At 40.0% G+C, this 18,368-nt stretch overlaps 1 protein-coding gene across 2 annotated transcripts in view; it reads right to left on the reverse strand.

Moving 5' to 3' along the window:
• Nucleotides 1-18,368, reverse strand: part of LOC109553150 (cytochrome P450 2C21-like) — a 92,460-nt gene that overhangs the window by 28,862 nt on the left and 45,230 nt on the right. For both annotated transcript variants that reach the window (XM_070780515.1, XM_070780514.1), the window contains exons 3-4: nucleotides 17,168-17,317; nucleotides 9,704-9,864 (exon numbers count right to left, since the gene is read on the reverse strand). In XM_070780515.1, coding sequence (XP_070636616.1) covers nucleotides 9,704-9,864; nucleotides 17,168-17,317 — 311 coding nt within the window. The remainder of the gene's footprint in view (nucleotides 1-9,703; nucleotides 9,865-17,167; nucleotides 17,318-18,368) is intronic.

The raw sequence follows: 18,368 nt of genomic DNA on the forward strand, positions 1-18,368 counted from the left end.
CTTCATAGTGAATAGATGGGGAAGCAATGGAAACAGTGACAGACTTTGTTTTCATGGGCTCCAAAATCACTGCAGATGGTGACTGCAGCCATGAAATTAAAAGACACTTGCTCCTTGGAAAAAAAGCTATGACCCCCTACACAGCATTATTAAAAAGCAGTGACATTACTTGGCCAACAAAGGTCTGTCCAGTCAAAGCTGTGATTTTTCCAGTAGTCATGTATGGATGTGAGAGTTGGCAAAGAAAGATGAGCACCAAAGAACTGATGCTTTTGAATTGTGGTGTTGGAGAAGACTCTTGAGAGTCCTTTGGACTACAAGGAGATCCAACCAGTCCATCCTAAAGGAAATCAGTCCTGAAAATTCATTGGAAGGGCTGATGCTGAAGTGGAGGCTCAAATACTTTGGTCACCTGATGCGAACAACTGACTCATTAGAAAAGACCCTGAAGCTGGGTAAGATTGAAGGCAGGAGGAGAAGGGGATGACAGAGGATGAGATGGTGGGATGGCAGCATCACCAACTCAATGGACATGAGTTTGAGCAAGCTCCAGGCATTGGTGATGGACAGGGAATCGTGGCATGCTGCAGTCCATGGGGTCAGAAAGAGTTGGACATGACTGAGCAACTGAACTGAACTGAATATTCTGTTGAGGATTTTTGCAGCTAGGCTCATCAAAAATATTGACCTTAATTATTCTTTTCTTTTGAATTTTTTTTTCTAATTTGGGTATAAGGGTAATGCATCATAGAATAAGTTTGAAAGTGTTCCTTTAGACATGTTTGGAAAGGCCAGGCATTAGTTCTTTTTTAAATATTTGGTAGAATTCACTTGTGAGGCCATCTGGTCCAGGATTTTTGGTTTTGCGGAGTTTTGATTCCTGGTTCTATTTCACTACTAGCGTTCCATCTTCAGATTATCTGTTTCTTCCTGATTCAATCTTGGTATGTGTGTTTCTATGAATTTATCCATTTCCCACTAGGTGTTTAATTTATGGGTGTATGATTATTCACTGTAGTCTCTCATGATTCTTTGAAATTCTGTGATATCAATTGTAATGTGCCTCTTCCATTTCTGATTTTATTTATTTGCACTTTCTTTTTTTCTGATGAGTCTGGCTAGAGTTTATCAAATCTGATTATCTTTTCAAAGAACTAGCTTTTATGTTCACTAATCTTTTCTATTGCCCTTTTAGCCTCTATTGTTTATTTAGTCTCTGATCTTTATTATTTCCTTCCTTCTGCTAACTTTGGGCTTTGTTTGTTCTTCTTTTTCTAGTTTTTTTTTTCTTTGTTGTTGTTTTGTTTTTTGATGTGTGTGTGTGTGTGTGTGTGTAGCAGTTTTATTAAAGTAAGAAAAGGGACAGAGAAAGCTTCTGACATAGACATCGGAAGGGGGACAGAGAGTACTCCCCTCGCTAGTCTAAGCAAGGGAGTTATATAATTTTTTAATTAGTTATGATAAATCAAAAGAATGTCTCAAGGTTGTAAAGATCTTACTAGATCCACTCCCATAATTTACATTTTAAGATAACAGGATTAGCCACAAGTTTTTCACGAAGGAGAAACTGTCCTCAAGAAGGATGTATTGTTGTTATATAATCTTTACTACACAGTTTAAAATGAGTTGTTTGTGTGTAATCATCAGTACCAGGCTTAAGGAAAAAAACATTTTCTGTGACGAAGACTAAAGAATGTAGAGGGAAAAAAATACATTTGTCCTTTCCTCCTCCTTGAGAATTCCAGAACCCTATCTCTGCTTCATGAGCCCAGATCCCTTTCTCCTCCTTAGGGATCCCAGACTTCTTATCAACCTACCTAGGAATTGACTCTCTCATCCCCTCCTTTTCTTTTGGAGAATTATGTTGCCAAGGGAAAGGGGCATCCTTTTCATTCTATAATTACTTCCTGCTGTTGAGGGGTGTCATCCCTAAACTGTTGAGGCAACATATTCTCCTAACCCTCATATTGAGGGTCTCTGATCCATGGGCCCCAAGTAATAGTTGGGGAAGGCTCTGGCACTTGTAGGAGCCTGGACAACCATTTGTAACCTAAAAGCTTTCAGAAAGTTAGAAACAAACCCTGTTATACAGTTACAGATGTAAGGCAAAATAGTCATTAAACCAAGCTAAAACATAATCAAAATTAAAAGTACATTATGTCCATAGTTACATCAGTTCATCTTAGGATTGCTAGATGTCATCAGATCAAGAAGAGGCATCACATACAATTGTTGTTGGTGAAGACTTGAAGAAAGTCCTTTTGGAGAAACCCACCATGGGAAACCTTCAATTGATGAGGAGGTTGTAGAGCTGAAAACTGAGTCACATGGTTAATTTTAAGGCTTCAGTGTCTATAACAATGTCTGTGTGTAAGAAGGGTGTTCCATAGGTACATTCAAATGGGAACAGTCCTTCCTTTTTCGGGGCAATTCGAGCCCTCATTAAAGCTATGGGTAGAATTTAAACCAACTGTCTTGTGGTTCCTGAGTTAGTCTACACAGATGCCTGTTAATAATGCCATTAGCCTTTTCAACTTTTTCTGAAGATGGGGTCTCCAGGAACTGTGTAAGTGATATTTTATTCCTAGAATTTTCAACACCCCTTGAGTTACAGCATTTTTAAAGACAGAGCCATTGTTGCTCTGAGCTTTAGAGTTTAAGATCTCACTCACATCATGAGAAGTCAGTACAGTAAGATATTTGCCCATTAGTCAAAATCAATAGTAGCTTTAGACATTAGCAAAACAATAGTAGGAATTACCGTTAAGGAATGTGGCCATAGGCTTTTTTTTTTTTACTAAGGAGCAAACTAAATTCTGATCCTGTGGGCAAGCTCAAAACAGAAGCGTGCAAGAGAGCAGTTTGGAGAGCCTTAAAAGCCTTTTAAGTCTCTGGGAACCTAACCAGCTTGTTGATTTGGGCCTGCTGAGTTTCAGTTATAAGTTTATCTAAAGGCCAGGCAAGTTCTCCATAACCTGGAATCCAAATGTGGCAGTAGCCTGTAATGCCCCCAAATCCTCTCAAATTGTCTAAAAGTCATATTTGGCTCATTTAGAAATTTCAGACAATAAAGTATAAGGATTAGGCACTTACTATTTGTATATCTTGAATTAGTCTCCATTTATCACTTGACATTTTTACATCCAAAATAGGAGTGTTGCATGGAATTAATAGGGAATTAATAGCCTCTGTTCCTTTAAATCTTAAAATGATGGATTTTAACCCTTCCTTAACCTCAGGAGTTAGTGGGTACTGCTTTTGATGTGAAAATAGGTGAGGATCTTTGAGCTTGATAACAGCAGGAATAGCATTTTGTGTTCAACCCTCAGTTTTTCTATCAGCCCACAATTTAGGATTATATTTTGTTCAATTAATGGGAGAGAAAGAGCAGCGTCCATATTCATGAAAACAGGCCTGGACCTTGTTCAGTATATCCCTCCCCAGGAGGGGTGAAGGAGACTCTGGCATGATTAGAAACTCAAGAAAATAGCAGAGTCCTAGTTGCAGAATAAAGGACAACTAAAATAATAACGTCTGGCTCATATGGACAGTCCCATTATAGTAGTGGATCAGGAGGAAAGTGGATCAGGAAGAAAGCGGACCAGGGGCTTCAGTGAGCACAGAGAAAGTTGCCCCAGTGTCCAAAAGAAATTGACTGATTGGCCCCCCACAGTTATTAATACCCAGGGTTCCTCGGGTGTAATTAGGATGGGAGCTTGTGTGGGGACCCCCAGGCACCTACAGTCCTGATTGTCTTAAGAGTCCAATCCCTGGGGCCTACACCTCAGAGGGCAGTCTCTTCTCTGGTATGGTCCTTTACAGACTGGACATGCAGCTGGGGTGGCTTAGATGACTGAGGGCAATCCCGCTTGAGATGCTGCTCTTCTCACAGTAATAACAAGTCCACCCTTTTTCACCTGGGTCCTTCTGGGCATTTTTCCTCAGGCTGTTTCAGAGTGGATCTAACAGCCATGCTGGGGCTTTAGTCTTTTGCCTGGTTCTTTTTTACCTCTTATTTTCCTCCTCATATTCTCTACCGTAATACCATCTGAGACACTGCAAAAGTTTTTCTAAAGACTGATTAGGTCCAAACGCCTGTTTTTGTAACTTACAGCAGATACCTGGAGCTGATCGAGTGAAAAAACTATCTTTTAAGATCATTTCTCCCTCTGTAATTTTGAGATCAACATCAGTAAACTTGCAGAGAGCCCCCTGTAGTCATTCTAGGAATTTACCAGGAGTTTGCTTCTCTTCCTATTCTATCTCAGTCAACTTAGCATAGTCTAAAGTCTTTGCACTAGTTTGAGTCCTTTAAGAATACATCCAGCAAAGAGGCTCTGTTATCAGAACTGCTTGGCTCCCAGTAGGAAGGAGGGCTATTTCATGTTCCCTCTTGCCCCTTGCCTTCAAGCCATTCATCTCCAAAAGTAGTGGCTTCCCCCAAAATTCAAGTTTTTGAATCAGGAGTCAACTCCTGTCCCAAGACATACATTACATCTCTCCAAGTAAAGTCATAAAGTAAAGTTAGTCCCATAAAGCCTTCTATGTACTTTTTGGATCTTCTAGGGTCTCAACCACAATTGAGACTGTTGGAATTTCTACTGAGACTGAGGCAGCCCCTCCTGGAAGGGTACCCTGATTCTCAGCCTGTTCAGTTTGGAGCCCCAGATACAGGAGCAAAGTAAGAAAACAGGAGACAGCTGAAGGCTTCACACTCAAATCTGCACCCTTAGGACATAAGTCTGGCATGTCTCGCAGAGAGATAAAGAGCAACACATATATCACTTCTACCCATTTCCTTTGTTTTCTACAGAACTGGTCTAGTTGTAAAGCAGTATCATAACTGAGAGTCCCTTTAAACTGCCAGTTTTCCCCATTCTCCAAAGGATACTGTGGCCATTCAGTATCACAGAAGATCAGGCGTGTATTTTTTAAACTCTGGGGATCAAACTTGTCCCAAGTTTTTTAACTACATTTTAAAGGAGTTGTTCTGGAACTGTTAGCTCCCATCTCTAACAAAGAAAAAAGCAGCATCCAAGGCCATGGCTTCTTTCCACCAGAGGCGTCCCTCCCTCCTCTAGATGCGTGTGCAAACAGACTTTCCACTGAAGCTTTCCTTCCCTGGTCAGACTTAGTCTGTTCCTTACTGATGCAGGCATTTTACTCATCCCTCCCAGTTCTACCACCAAGATGGCATGGAGATGCACCAGCGGTAGACCTGATGACATCCCAGATTGATTTCTAGTTCCTTACCACCAAGACCTTTGTTGGATTTGCCGGAGTAGTTTCCCAGAATGTTTCCCAAGCTAGGACTACTAGAGGAAGCATCCATCTTACGTGTGCCCATGTACATTCCTGAGTACAGTCCTGATAGTACAGTACTACTGATAGCAGTAGAAGCAGTGAGACATAAAGAGATGAGCAACACCCAAGATGTCCCTTCTAAGTGTCACCACGCCAGTATATGTGATAGCAAAGGTGGTAGAGGGCTGGCCAGGGAGGAAAAAAGTGATTTTTATCCTCAAGATTCTAGTTCCAATCCTTCCAGTTCCTTTCCACAGATTCCATAAAAGGAATATCTAGGGAATTGAGACAGAAGCCATTGGAGAGCTTTCTCTGGTCTGCTAATAGCTAGCACTACCAAAGAAAGAAGCCCATTGCACTTCCAATCTGAACAGATCCTGCAATTCCCAACTGATGTCCTCAAAAACCTCATAGTCACCAGCAGTGCTTTATCCACATAGATAGGAGGCACAGCCATGACAAAGACTCACTTTTAGGACTTTGGGCCCTGAGGCAGGCAGTCAAGTGAGTGACCTCTAGCCTGAGAGACATTCCTGGAGTTAGAGCTCTGGCTTGCTCCCAAAGAAGCTCTTGTAACTTTTGCCTCCTAGTAAGGCTAGGCGCTTCCATACTTGGGGTTTAAGTAAAAGTACATAGTAATGGCATGAATCACAATGCCCTTGAAAGTCTATGATCTGACAGATCAGGTTAGTAGTTCTAATTCCCCAGGCAGTTATGGAATGGTCAAAGAGACCAGAAAAAAACTGACTGAGAAAGGAAAGCTCACTCCACACCCTTTGCCCATTTCTGGCTGCTCCCCTCACAGGGACGTTGAGTGCCTCTTGAATGGCAGGTCGGTATAAACCCCAACAAGGCTCCCCTTTTTGGAGCTCCCTTAAGTCATTACGGGGCACCTCGAAATCACAGAGCAGGGCTCATCACTTGCTTTGCACAGAACGTGTCATTCATTCACACACGCACACCATAGCGTTAGTAAAGTAAAGCAGAAAATGTTTATACTGAGAAAGCAGTGAGGCTAGAGCTCTTGAGTGTTCTTACCTTGTCCTGAAAATCCTGGATGAGCCCCCAAGATAATAGCTTATGGTAAATGATGTCAGATTGATGATATCTGAAGAAGATTTAGCTTCAGGACCAGGGACCATTCTTGATCACTCAAGAGCTTTTGTGTAGCACTTTTATTAAAGAAAGAAAAGGGACAGAGAAAGCTTCTGACATAGACATCAGAAGGGGGACAGAGAGTGCCCACTCTTTTTCTAGTTTTATGTGTAATGTTAGATTGTTTACTTCGCATTTATCTGGTTTCCTAAGGTAGACCTGTTTCACTACAAACTTCCCTCTTAGAACTGCTTTTGTGAGTCACATAGATTTTGGAATGTTGTGTTTCCATTTTCATTTCTCTCAAGGTATTTTGATTTCCTCTTTGACCTATTGTTGTTTAGCAGCATCTTATTAAGCTCCCATATGTTTGTGTTTTTTCCAGTTTTTTTCTTGTAACTGGTTCGTAGTTTCATACCATTGTGGTCAAAAAGATGTTCAATATCATTTCAATTTCTTGAATTTACTGACACTTGTTTTGTAAAATCATATGATATATCTTGGAAAATGTCTCATGTGTACTTGAAAACAAGGTGCATTCTGCGGCAATTGGATGGAATGTTGTATATAAATCTATCAAGTACATCTTATCTAATGTGTTGCTTAAGGCCAGTGTTTCCTTATTTAGTTTGGCTGTTCTGTCCATGGGGTCACAAAGGCTCAGACACGACTGAGTGACTGAACTGAACTGTTCAGTCCATTATGTAACTGATGTGTTAATGTCTCTTCAGTTCAGTTCAGTCACTCAGTCTTGTCCGACTCTTTGCCACCCCATGAACTGCAGCACCCCAGGCCTCCCTGTCCAACACCAATTCCCGGAGCCTACCCAAACTCATGTCCTTTGAGTCGGTCATGCCATCCAACCATCTCATCCTCTGTCATCCCCTTCTCCTCCTGCCCTCATTCCCAGCATCAGGGTCTTTTCAAATACGTCCACTCTTCATATCTGGTGGCCAAAGTATTGGAGTTTCAGCTTTAACATCACTCCTACCAATGAACACTCAGGCCTGATCTCCTTTAGGATGGACTGGTTGGATCTCCTTGCAGTCCAAGGGACTCTCAAGAGTCTTCTCCAACACCACAGTTCAAAAGCATCAATTCTTCGGTGCTCAGCTTTCTTGATACTCCAAGTCTCACATCCATACATGACTACTGGAAAAACCATAGCCTTGACTAGATGGACCATTGTTGGCAAAGTAATGTTTCTGCTTTTTAATACGCTATCTAGGTTGGTCATAACTTTCCTTCCAAGAAGTAAGCGTCTTTTAATTTCACGGCTGCAGTCACCATCTGCAGTGACTTTCGAGCCCAGAAAAATAAAGTATGACACTGTTTCCACTGTTTCCCCATCTATTTCCCATGAAGTGATGGGACCAGATGCCATGATCTTAGTTTTCGGAATGTTGAGGTTTAAGTCAATGTTTTCACTCTCCTCCTTCACTTTCATCAAGAGGCTTTTTAGTTCTTCTTCACTTTCTGCCATAAGGGTAGTGTCATCTGCATATATGAGGTTATTTTTATTTCTCACGGCAATCTTGATTCCAGCTTGTGCTTCCTCCAGCCCAGCGTTTCTCATGATGTACTCTTCATATAAGTTAAATAAGCAGGGTGACAACATACAGCCTTGACATACTCCTTTCCCTATTTGGAACCAGTCTGTTGTTCCATGTCTAGTTCTAACTGTTGCTTCCTGACCTGCATACAGGTTTCTCAAGAGGCAGGTCAGGTGGTCTGGTATTCCCATCTCTTGAAGAATTTTCCACAGTTTGTTGTGATCCACACAGTCAAAGGCTTTAGCATAGACAATAAAGAAATAGATGTTTTTCTGGAACCCTCTTGCTTTTTCGATGATCCAGCAGATGTTGGCAATTTGATCTCTGGTTCCTCTGCCTTTTCTAAAACCAGCTTGAACATCTGGAAGTTTGCAGTTCACGATTGCTGAAGCCTGGCTGGGAGAACTTGAGCAACTTTACTAGTGTGTGAGATAAGTGCAAATGTGCAGTAGTTTGAGCATTCTTTGGTATTGCCTTTATTTGGGATTGAAATGAAAACTGACCTTTTCCAGTCCTGTGGCCACTGCTGGGTTTTCTAAATTTGCTGGCATATTGAGTGCAGCACTTTCACAGCATGATCTTTCAGGATTTGAAATAGCCCAACTGGAATTCCATCACCTCCACTACCTTTGTTTGTAGTGATGCTTTCTAAGGCCAACTTGACTTCACATTCCAGGATGTCTGGTTCTAGGTGAGTGATTATACCATCATAACTAACTGGGTCATGGAGATCTTTTTTATACAGTTCTTCTGTGTATTTTTGCCACCTCTTCTTAATATCTTCTGCTTCTGTCAGTTCCATACCATTTCTGTCCTTTATTGAATGTCTCCTAGTATTATTGTATTACTGTCAATAACTCCTTTTAAGTCTGTTCACATCATACCATTTTTTAAATGAAGAAACTATACCAGAAAGATTAAGGAAATGCCTATATTATCTAACTTACTTTTATTTAGGCATTTTACATCTTCAGAAATGTACTCATTGCCCTTATTCATTAGGCCATCACAGTCCTAGAGTTTACAGAAACCTTTTTAAACAGTATCTTCATGACTTAATATCCTCGGTAGGTACTGAAGAAATTTATTCAGCTGCTATCTTGTATCAAACTGGATAGAGAATCAAGAAATCTAGTTTTTATATCTAACTCATTCTTCTTTTGGTTAGGTTACTTTGAAAATACGCTCAGTATTTTCAAGTGAGCTTTCTGTTACATAGACTATTTGTTCTCTAGAGTCCTTCCCAAGTAAAACATCAGAACACTATGATCCATGGAATTTTAGTTGTTAGTTATAGTACTGCTAAGTCACTTCAGTCGTGTCCAACTCTGTGTGACCCCATAGACGGCAGCCCACCAGGCTCCCCCATCCCTAGGATTCTCCAGGCAAGAACACTGGAGTGGGTTGCCATTTCCTTCTCCAATGCATGAAAGTGAAGTCGCTCGGTTGTGTCCGACAACATAGGTAATTAATTTTTTCTGACAGTTTACTAACATAAAAAATACAATGCATATACCATCCTATATATACACATAAAAATCAGAGGAGAAAAGATTTCTCCAAAAAAAATACCTTGCTATAATTGTTGCACTATTTTTTATTACTATTGTTATATTTTGTTTAAAAATTCATTTCAACACTTTCAATTGCTTTGATAACTCACTAAGTGGTAACAAACAATAGCACAAAGAGAAGTGGTAATCAATTTAGATAGAAAATTATTTCTTATTTAAAGAGAACGTTGACCTTACCTCAATCCAGGGGGTGCTTAAAATTTTTGCGTTTTCATCAAAATACTTTGCCAAGGTCAGAAAATTTTCATCACTGTATTCAAAACGATTCCGGAATACAATGGAGCAGATCACATTGCAGGGAGCATAGCTCAGAAGGAAAGTAGGATCACATGGAGATCCTAAAAAACAATATATAAAAGTTGGGATATAATTTTCAAATAAATCTTAAGTTTACTTTTTAAAATAATGGAGAAAGGTTGATTTCTAAGATTTTTTTATTATAAGAAGAACCTAGACCTGCCATCATCACTATAAATTCAACATGCCTAGAGAGTTGGACCATAAAGAAGGCTGAGTGCTGAAGAATTGATGTTTTCGAACTGAGGTGCTGGAGAAGACTCTTGAAAGTCCCTTGGAGAGCAAGATCAAACCAGTCAATCCTGAAGGAAATCAGTCCTGACTATTCATTGGTGCTAAAGCTGAAGCTCCATTACTTTGGTCATCTGATCTGAAGAGCTGACTCATTGGAAAAGACTGTGATGTTGGGAAAGACTGCGGGCAAGATAAGATGGGGCTGACATCAGTTTGAGCAAACTCTGGGAGATAGTGAAGGACAGGGAAGCCTGGCATGCCATAGTCCACGGGGTTGCAAAGAGTCGGACATGACTCAGTGAATGAAAAACAACAACAACAACAAAATAAATTTGCATTTCCCTAAGCAAAATTATCTAATCCAGTGTAATTTATTTATTAAATTTCTCCCAATTATTCTCCCATTTATATCATTCTCCAATTAAAGCCACAAGGTAATACACAAGGAGGAGATCATTTTGAAATGTTTTTAAAACTATAAAATTTAGCTCTTGCTATTGACATTCTTCAAAATACCCAGAAGAAATTGACCAATATAACAAGAAGGTAAGGAGACTGGGGAGAATTGAAATCATATTTTGCAAAATGCATTGCAAAAGGTTGAGTGTGTGTTTCTCTCAGAAGAAAATAATGAGAGGGATTGAAGACTAGAGATCTCTTCAGGAAAATTAGAGATAAAAAGGGAACATTTCATGCAAAGATGGTCACAATAAAGGACAGAAATGGTACAGACCTAACAAAAGCAGAAGATATAAAGAAGAGGTGGCAAGAATACACAGAAGAACTATACAAAAGGATCTTAAAAACCCAGATAACCACGATGGTGTAGTCACCCACCTAGAGCCAGACATCCTGGATGTGAAGTCAAGTGGGTCTTAAGAAACATCACTACAAAGAAAGCTAGTGGAAGTGATGGAATTTCAGTTGAGCAATTTCAAATCCTAAAAGATGATGCTGTGAAAGTGCTATACTCAATATGCCAGCAAGTTTGGAAAACTCAACAGTGGCCACAGGACAGGAAAAAGTCAGTTTTCATTCCAATCCCAAAGAAAGGCAATGCCAAAGAATGTTCAAACTACCACACAGTTACACTCATCTAACACGCTGCAAAGTAATGCTCAAAATTCTCCAAGACAGTCTTCAACAGCATGTGAACCACAAACTTCCAGATGTTCAAGCTGGTTTTAGAAAAGGCAGAGCAACCAGAGGTCAAATTGCCAACATCCATTGGATCATAGAAAAAGTAAGAGAGTTCCGGGAAAATATTAACTTCTGCTTTATTGACTACACCAAAGCCTTTTACTGTGTGGATCACAAAAAAAACTGTGGAAAATTCTGAAAGAGATGGGAATACCAGACCCCACCTGACCTGCCTCCTGAGAAATCTGTAGGCAGGTCAAGAAGCAACAGTTAGAACTACACATAGAATACAGACTGGTTCCAAATTGGAAAAAGAGTACATCAAGGCTGTATATTGTCACCCTGCTTATTTAATTTATGTGCAGATTATATCATGCAAAACGCCAGGCTGGATGAAGCTCAAGCTGGAATCAAGATCACCAGGAGAAATATTAAAAACCTCAGATATACAGATAACACCATCCTTATGGCATAAAGTGAAGAAGATCTAAAGAGCCTCTTGATGAAAGTGAAAGAAGAGAGTAAAAATGTTGGCTTAAAACTCAACATTCAGAAAATTAAGATCATGGCATCTGGTCCCATGATTTGGACTTCAAATCCAAATTTGGTCTTCATGGCAAATAGATAGGGAAACAATGGAAACAGTAACAAACTTTATTTTCTTGGGCTCTAAAATCAATGCAGATGGTGACTGCAGCCATGAAATTAAAAGACACTTGCTCCTTGGAAGAAAAGTATGACCAACCTAGAGAACATATTAAAAAGCAGAGACATAACTTTGCCAACAGAGGTCCATCTAGTCAAAGCTATGGTTTTTCCAGTAGTCATGTATGGATGTGAGAGTTGGACTATAAAGAAAGCTGAGTGCTGAAGAACTGATGCTTTTGAACTGTGATGTAGAAGACTCTTGAGAGTCCCTTGAACAGCAAGGAGATCCAACCAGTCCATCCTAAAGGAAATCAGTCCTGAGTATTCATTGGAAGGACCTATTATGAAGCTGAGACTTCATTACTTTGGTCACCTGATGGGAAGAGCTGAGTTGTTTGAAAAGACCCTGATCATGGGAAAGATTGAAGGCAGGAGAAGAAGGGGACAACAGAGGATGAGATGGTTTGATGGCATCACCAACTTGATGGACATGAGTTTGAGCAAGCTCTGGGAGTTGGTGAAGGACAGGGAAGCCTGATGTGCTGCAGTCCATGGTGTTGCAAAGAGTCGGATATGACTGAGCAACTGAACTGAATTGAACTATAAGCAGGTTAACAATATAAAATAAAGAATATTACACCATTTTTTGTTTTTTGACTCCTGACAACTTTTAAGCCTTACTTTTTCTTCTTCTGCTCACACCTGGAATAATTGATGTGATTGCTTCTTTGACACAAGCAGTAAGTTTAAACCACACAAACCCTGGTGTATACATTGGAACTCCACCCTCTAACCACCGTAAAAATTTCAAGCCGGTATCCTTTTCCATAAAGAGCAATATTGCATAGGAACCTGGAATGTCAGGTCCATGAATCAAGGCAAATTGGAAGTGGTCTAGTAAGACATGGCAAGAGTGAATGTCGACATTCTAGGAATCAGCGAACTCAAATGGACTGGAATGGGTGAATTTAACTAAGATGACCATTATATCTACAACTGTGGGCAGGAATCCCTCAGAAGAAATGGAGTGGCCATCATGGTCAACAAGAGAGTCTGAAATGCAGTACTTGGATGCAATGTCAAAAATGACAGAATGATCTCTGTTCGTTTCCAAGGCAAACCATTCAATATCACAGTAATCCAAGTCTATGCCCCAACCAGTAACGCTGAAGAAGCTGAAGTTGAACGGTTCTATGAAGACCTACAAGACCTTTTAGAACTAACACCTAAAAAGATGTCCTTTTCATTATAGGGGACTGGAATGCAAAAGTAGGAAGTCAAGAAACACCTGGAGTAACACGCAAATTTGGCCTTGGAATACGGAATGAAGCAGGCAAAGACTAATAGAGTTTTGCCAAGAAAATGCACTGGTCATAACAAACACCCTCTTCCAACAACACAAGAGAAGACTCTACACCTGGACATCACCAGATGGTCAACACCAAAATCAGATTTATTATATTCTTTGCAGCCAAAGATGGAGAAGCTCTATACAGTCAGCAAAAATAAGACCAGGAGCTGACTGTGGCTCCAATCATGAACTCCTTATTGCCAAATTCAGACTTAAATTGAAGAAAGTAGGGAAAACCACTAGACCATTCAGGTATGACCTAAATCAAATCCCTTATGATTATACAGTGGAAGTGAGAAATAGATTTAAGGGCCTAGATCTGATAGATAGAGTGCCTGATGAACTATGGAATGAGGTTCGTGACATTGTATAGGAGACAGGGATCAAGACTACCCCATGGAAAAGAAATGCAAAAAGCAAAATGGCTGTGTGGGGAGGCCTTACAAATAGCTGTGAAAAGAAGAGAAGTGAAAAGCAAAGGAGAAAAGGAAAGATATAAGCATCTGAATGCAGACTTCCAAAGAATAACAAGAAGAGATAAGAAAGCCTTCTTCAATGATCAATGCAAAGAAATAGAGGAAAAGAACAGAATGGGAAAGACTAGAGATCTCTTCAAGAAAATTAGAGATACCAAGGGAACATTTCATGCAAAGATGGGCTCGATAAAGGACAGAAATGGTATGGACCTAACAGAAGCAGAAGATATTAAGAAGAGGTGGCAAGAATACACAGAAGAACTATACAAAAAAGATCTTCACGACCCAGATAATCACGATGGTGTGATCAATGACCTAAAGAGTGAAAAAGTTGGCTTAAAGCTCAACATTCAGAAAACGAAGATCATGGCATCCGGTCCCATCACTTCATGGGAAATAGATGGGGAAGCAGTGGAAACAGTGTCAGACTTTATTTTGGGGGGCTCCAAAATCACTGCAGATGGTGTTTGCAGCCATGAAATTAAAAGACGCTTACTTCTTGGAAGAAAAGTTATGACCAACCTAGATAGCGTATTCAAAAGCAGAGACATTACTTTGCCAACAAAAGTTCATCTAGTCAAGGCTATGGTTTTTCCTGTGGTCATGTATGGATGTGAGAGTTGGACTGTGAAGAAGGCTGAGCGCTGAAGAATTGATGCTTTTGAGCTGTGGTGTTGGAGAAGACTCTTGAGAGTCCCTTGGACTACAAGGAGATCCAACCAGTCCATTCTGAAGGAGATCAGCCCTGGGATTTCTTTGGAAGGAATGATGCTAAAGCTGAAACTCCAGTACTTTGGCCACCTCATGTGAAGAGTTGACTCATTGGAAAAGACTCTGATGCTGGGAGGGATTGGGGGCAGGAGGAGAAGGGGACGACAGAGGATGAGATGGCCGGATGGCATCACTGACTCAATGGACGTGAGTCTGGGTGAACTCCAGGAGTTGGTGATGGACAGGGAGGCTTGGCGTGCTGCGATTTATGGGGTTGCAAAGAGTCGGACACAACTGAGCAACTGAACTGAACTGAATCCTTTTCCGGCTTTCTCCAGGCAATTTTGGGTTGGTTTTCTAGCCACTGTGTCCTACACAGAAAGCCTCATTATGTGAGTAATATAACTTTTCATATCCTATTGAGATGTGTGTATCTACCAATATCAACAATCAATATTGAGATGTTGGTAGTGTGAACCACTACCAACCTCAACAGTTATACTAAATTTTCAGTGGGAAATCCATCCTGCCTCTGCCTGGTGACTACTACCACAACACTTTACTTCAGAATTAAAAAACTTAGTAGGGATCAAAAAGTAGAAATTACAAGAAAAAAGATTCTGCTCAACATGTGAAATAAACTTATAACAGTTAGTTAACCAGTGACAAACTGGGCTACCCCAAGATGATGAGGTCTCCATAGTTAGGTGGAATCAAGCAGAGTCTGGGTGATCATAGGCAAGGAAGCTGAGAGAAGGTCATATTCACTATGGGAAAATTGAACCAGTTAATAATAAGCTGTTTAAAAGATACTTGCTCCTTGAAAGAAAAGCTATGACAAACCTAGATAATATATTAAAAAGTAGAGACATCAGTTTGCTGCAAAGATCTATCTAGTCAAAACTATGGGTTTTCCATAGTCATGAATGAATGTGAGAGTTGGATCATAAAGAAAGCTGAGTGCCAAAAAATTGATACTTTCCAATTGTGGTCCTGGAAAAGACTCTTGAGAGTCCCTCAGATAGCAAGGAGATCAAACAAGTCAATACGAAAGGAAATCAACCCTGAATATTCAATGGAAAGACTGACACTGAAGCTGAAGCTCCAGTACTTTGGCCACTTCATGGTAATAGCCAAATCATTGGAAAAGACTCTGATGCTGGGAAAGATTCAGGGCAGGACAACAAGGGGGTGACAGAGGATGGGATGGTTGGAAGGCATCACCAACTTAATGTACATGAGTTTAAGCAAACTCTTAGGGCTATTGAAAAACAGGGAAGCCTGGTGTGCTGTGGTCCATGGAGTCACAAAGAGTCAGGTATGACTTAGTGACTGAAAAACAACAGCAACTTGCTAAAACCCAATATTTACTGATTTATTCATTGCATTTCCAAAATTTTACTCTAGAAAGTAATCGGGGATGTTCAATGATTAGTATAGATTGCATTGTTTAATATTATTAACAACAAAAAACTGAAATCAATCTATGTTGCCTAAAATAAACTATGGAACATCCAAAATAATGAACTACTATTCTATTTTGTTAATAATATTCGTGATAAACATTTTAAAATTAAGCATGTGAAAATATTTATTTAATATGCTAAGTTTGAACAAAAGGGTAGAGAATAATCTATGCAGGATGAGCCTTGTTTTCTTCTTCTGCCAGATCTTCCACCCATTCCTAGATAATATGCACCAAAAGTCCAAATGATGTTCATTGACACTCTACTGCCATCTTGAGAAACTTACTCAAAAGAAGAAACCCAAATCATGGAAATATTTGTAATAATTGCATTATTTATATGAGTAACACAAAAAAATGAGGGAGAAAACCCATCTGGACCATAATATAACATTAGTAAAAAAAAAAAAAACATGATGGTGAGTCATTGTTTAGAATATAGTGTTATTAAGTTCATGTTCTTCAAAAATTAAGCACTATGGTTTACAAAAGCACATATGTGTTAAGATCCTTATCTTTCTCCTTCCCTGTCAAGTCTCCTACTCACCCCTTTCTCTCTTATCCCCTCTTCCTGTCCTGCATGGGCATCCACACACGTGTACACTGAGCAGATGTGTGCTGCTGAAGCTCCCTCCCTTCACACCCACAGAGGAGCTGTAATACAGGCCTACTCAGAGAAGGATTTGGTGCAAAGTCCACACCTGAACCACTAATTTTGGTTCAGTTTTAATAAAATATCACTGATAGACAGGACTGTACAAGTTTAAGATGCTGTAGCATAATGACATGACATGTATATGTTGCAAAATATTTGCAATGCTTCTCAAGAAGTTGCAAAAAGTTCTCAAGAACTTGAGAACTTAGTCTTTCAAGTTACTAGCAGATTACCACAATCCATGTTCTCCTCTTCTTCCTGTGCACACAGCTAACCACATTTTCCAGCTCCTTATACAGTAAGGTGTGGCCCTGTGACTCAGTTATAGCCCATGGGATATGAAAGAACTTTTGTGTGCCACTGCCATATCTAACCTATTAAAAACACTACTTGCTCTTTTCTTTCTTCTTTACTATCCCCACTACCATTCAAAGAGATGAACTCTGGGAGCCACAGGAAGGCAACCATGTGCTGAAAGCATCAAAGGCCCTGGAAACCAGGTGCTTGAAAAGGCCATTATACCAGCAACTTCCCCTCCTGCTACCGTCATGTGAGCAGGAAGTCAACTTCTGTTGTATTTGAGCCATTATCTCTCTGTAGTCTACTTGTAATAGCATTTGGTCTGCCCAAGCAGTTACTGCTAATTACATAAAGAAATACCCACCATTGGTTTTTTTTAATGCTTCCACCAAACATAAGGCTTCCTCTTGAATTCTGTGTTCAATAGTCCTCTTCCCCATCCCCATATTCCTCAAAACCATGAGGGAGAAACGCCGAGTTTGCTTCCATTTTTCTCCATTGCTGAAAACAATTCCTATATTGACCAAAAAATAGAGAAGAAAAATCCATTACTATGAATTACAGCTTAGTCTTTAAAACAGGAAGTGATAATGACACCTAACAGGGGTTAAATATAATGGTGGCAGCCTCAGGAATTCCCACTGAGCCCAATTTCACCTGCCTCCTCCTCTCTTAACCCAGTTTAGTGTTGTACTGTGAAGACTCTTGGTTTTACGTATTACTACACTCTTCCTCATCCATTAGCTCCTACAAAAATCAATTCAATTCTGTGAACCAAGTATTTTGTCTCCATTTTATTGATGAGGATGCGAAAGATCATAGAGGCAAATGCTTGCTCTATGATGACTCAGCTAACAATCCATGGAGTCCAAGTTATAGGTTAAGGTTTTATTTTTTTTTTAATTTTATTTTATTTTTAAACTTTACAATATTGTATTAGTTTTGCCAAATATCGAAATGAATCTGCCACAGGTATACCTGTGTTCCCCATCCTGAACCCTCCTCCCTCCTCCCTTCCCATACCCTCCCTCTGGGTCGTCCCAGTGCACCAGCCCAAAGCATCCAGTATCGTGCATCGAACCTGGACTGGCGACTCATTTCATACATGATATTATACATGTTTCAAGGCCATTCTCCCAAATCTCCCCACCCTTCCCCTCTCCCGCAGAGTCCATAAGACTGATCTATACATCAGTGTCTCTTTTGCTGTCTCGTACACAGGATTATTGTTACCATCTTTCTAAATTCCATATATATGCATTAGTATACTGTATTGGTGTTTTTCTTTCTGGCTTACTTCATTCTGTATAATAGGTTCCAGTTTCATCCATCTCATTAGAACTGATTCAAATGTATTCTTTTTAATGGCTGAGTAATACTCCATTGTGTATATGTACCACAGCTTTCTTATCCATTCATCTGCTGATGGGCATCTAGGTTGCTTCCATGTCCTGGCTATTATAAACAGTGCTGCGATGAACATTGGGGTACACGTGTCTCTTTCAATTCTGGTTTCCTCAGTGTGTATGCCCAGCAGTGGGATTGCTAAATCGTAAGGCAGTTCT

Source organism: Bos indicus, chromosome 26 (assembly GCF_029378745.1).
Source record: "Bos indicus isolate NIAB-ARS_2022 breed Sahiwal x Tharparkar chromosome 26, NIAB-ARS_B.indTharparkar_mat_pri_1.0, whole genome shotgun sequence".
Lineage (NCBI taxonomy): Eukaryota > Metazoa > Chordata > Mammalia > Artiodactyla > Bovidae > Bos > Bos indicus.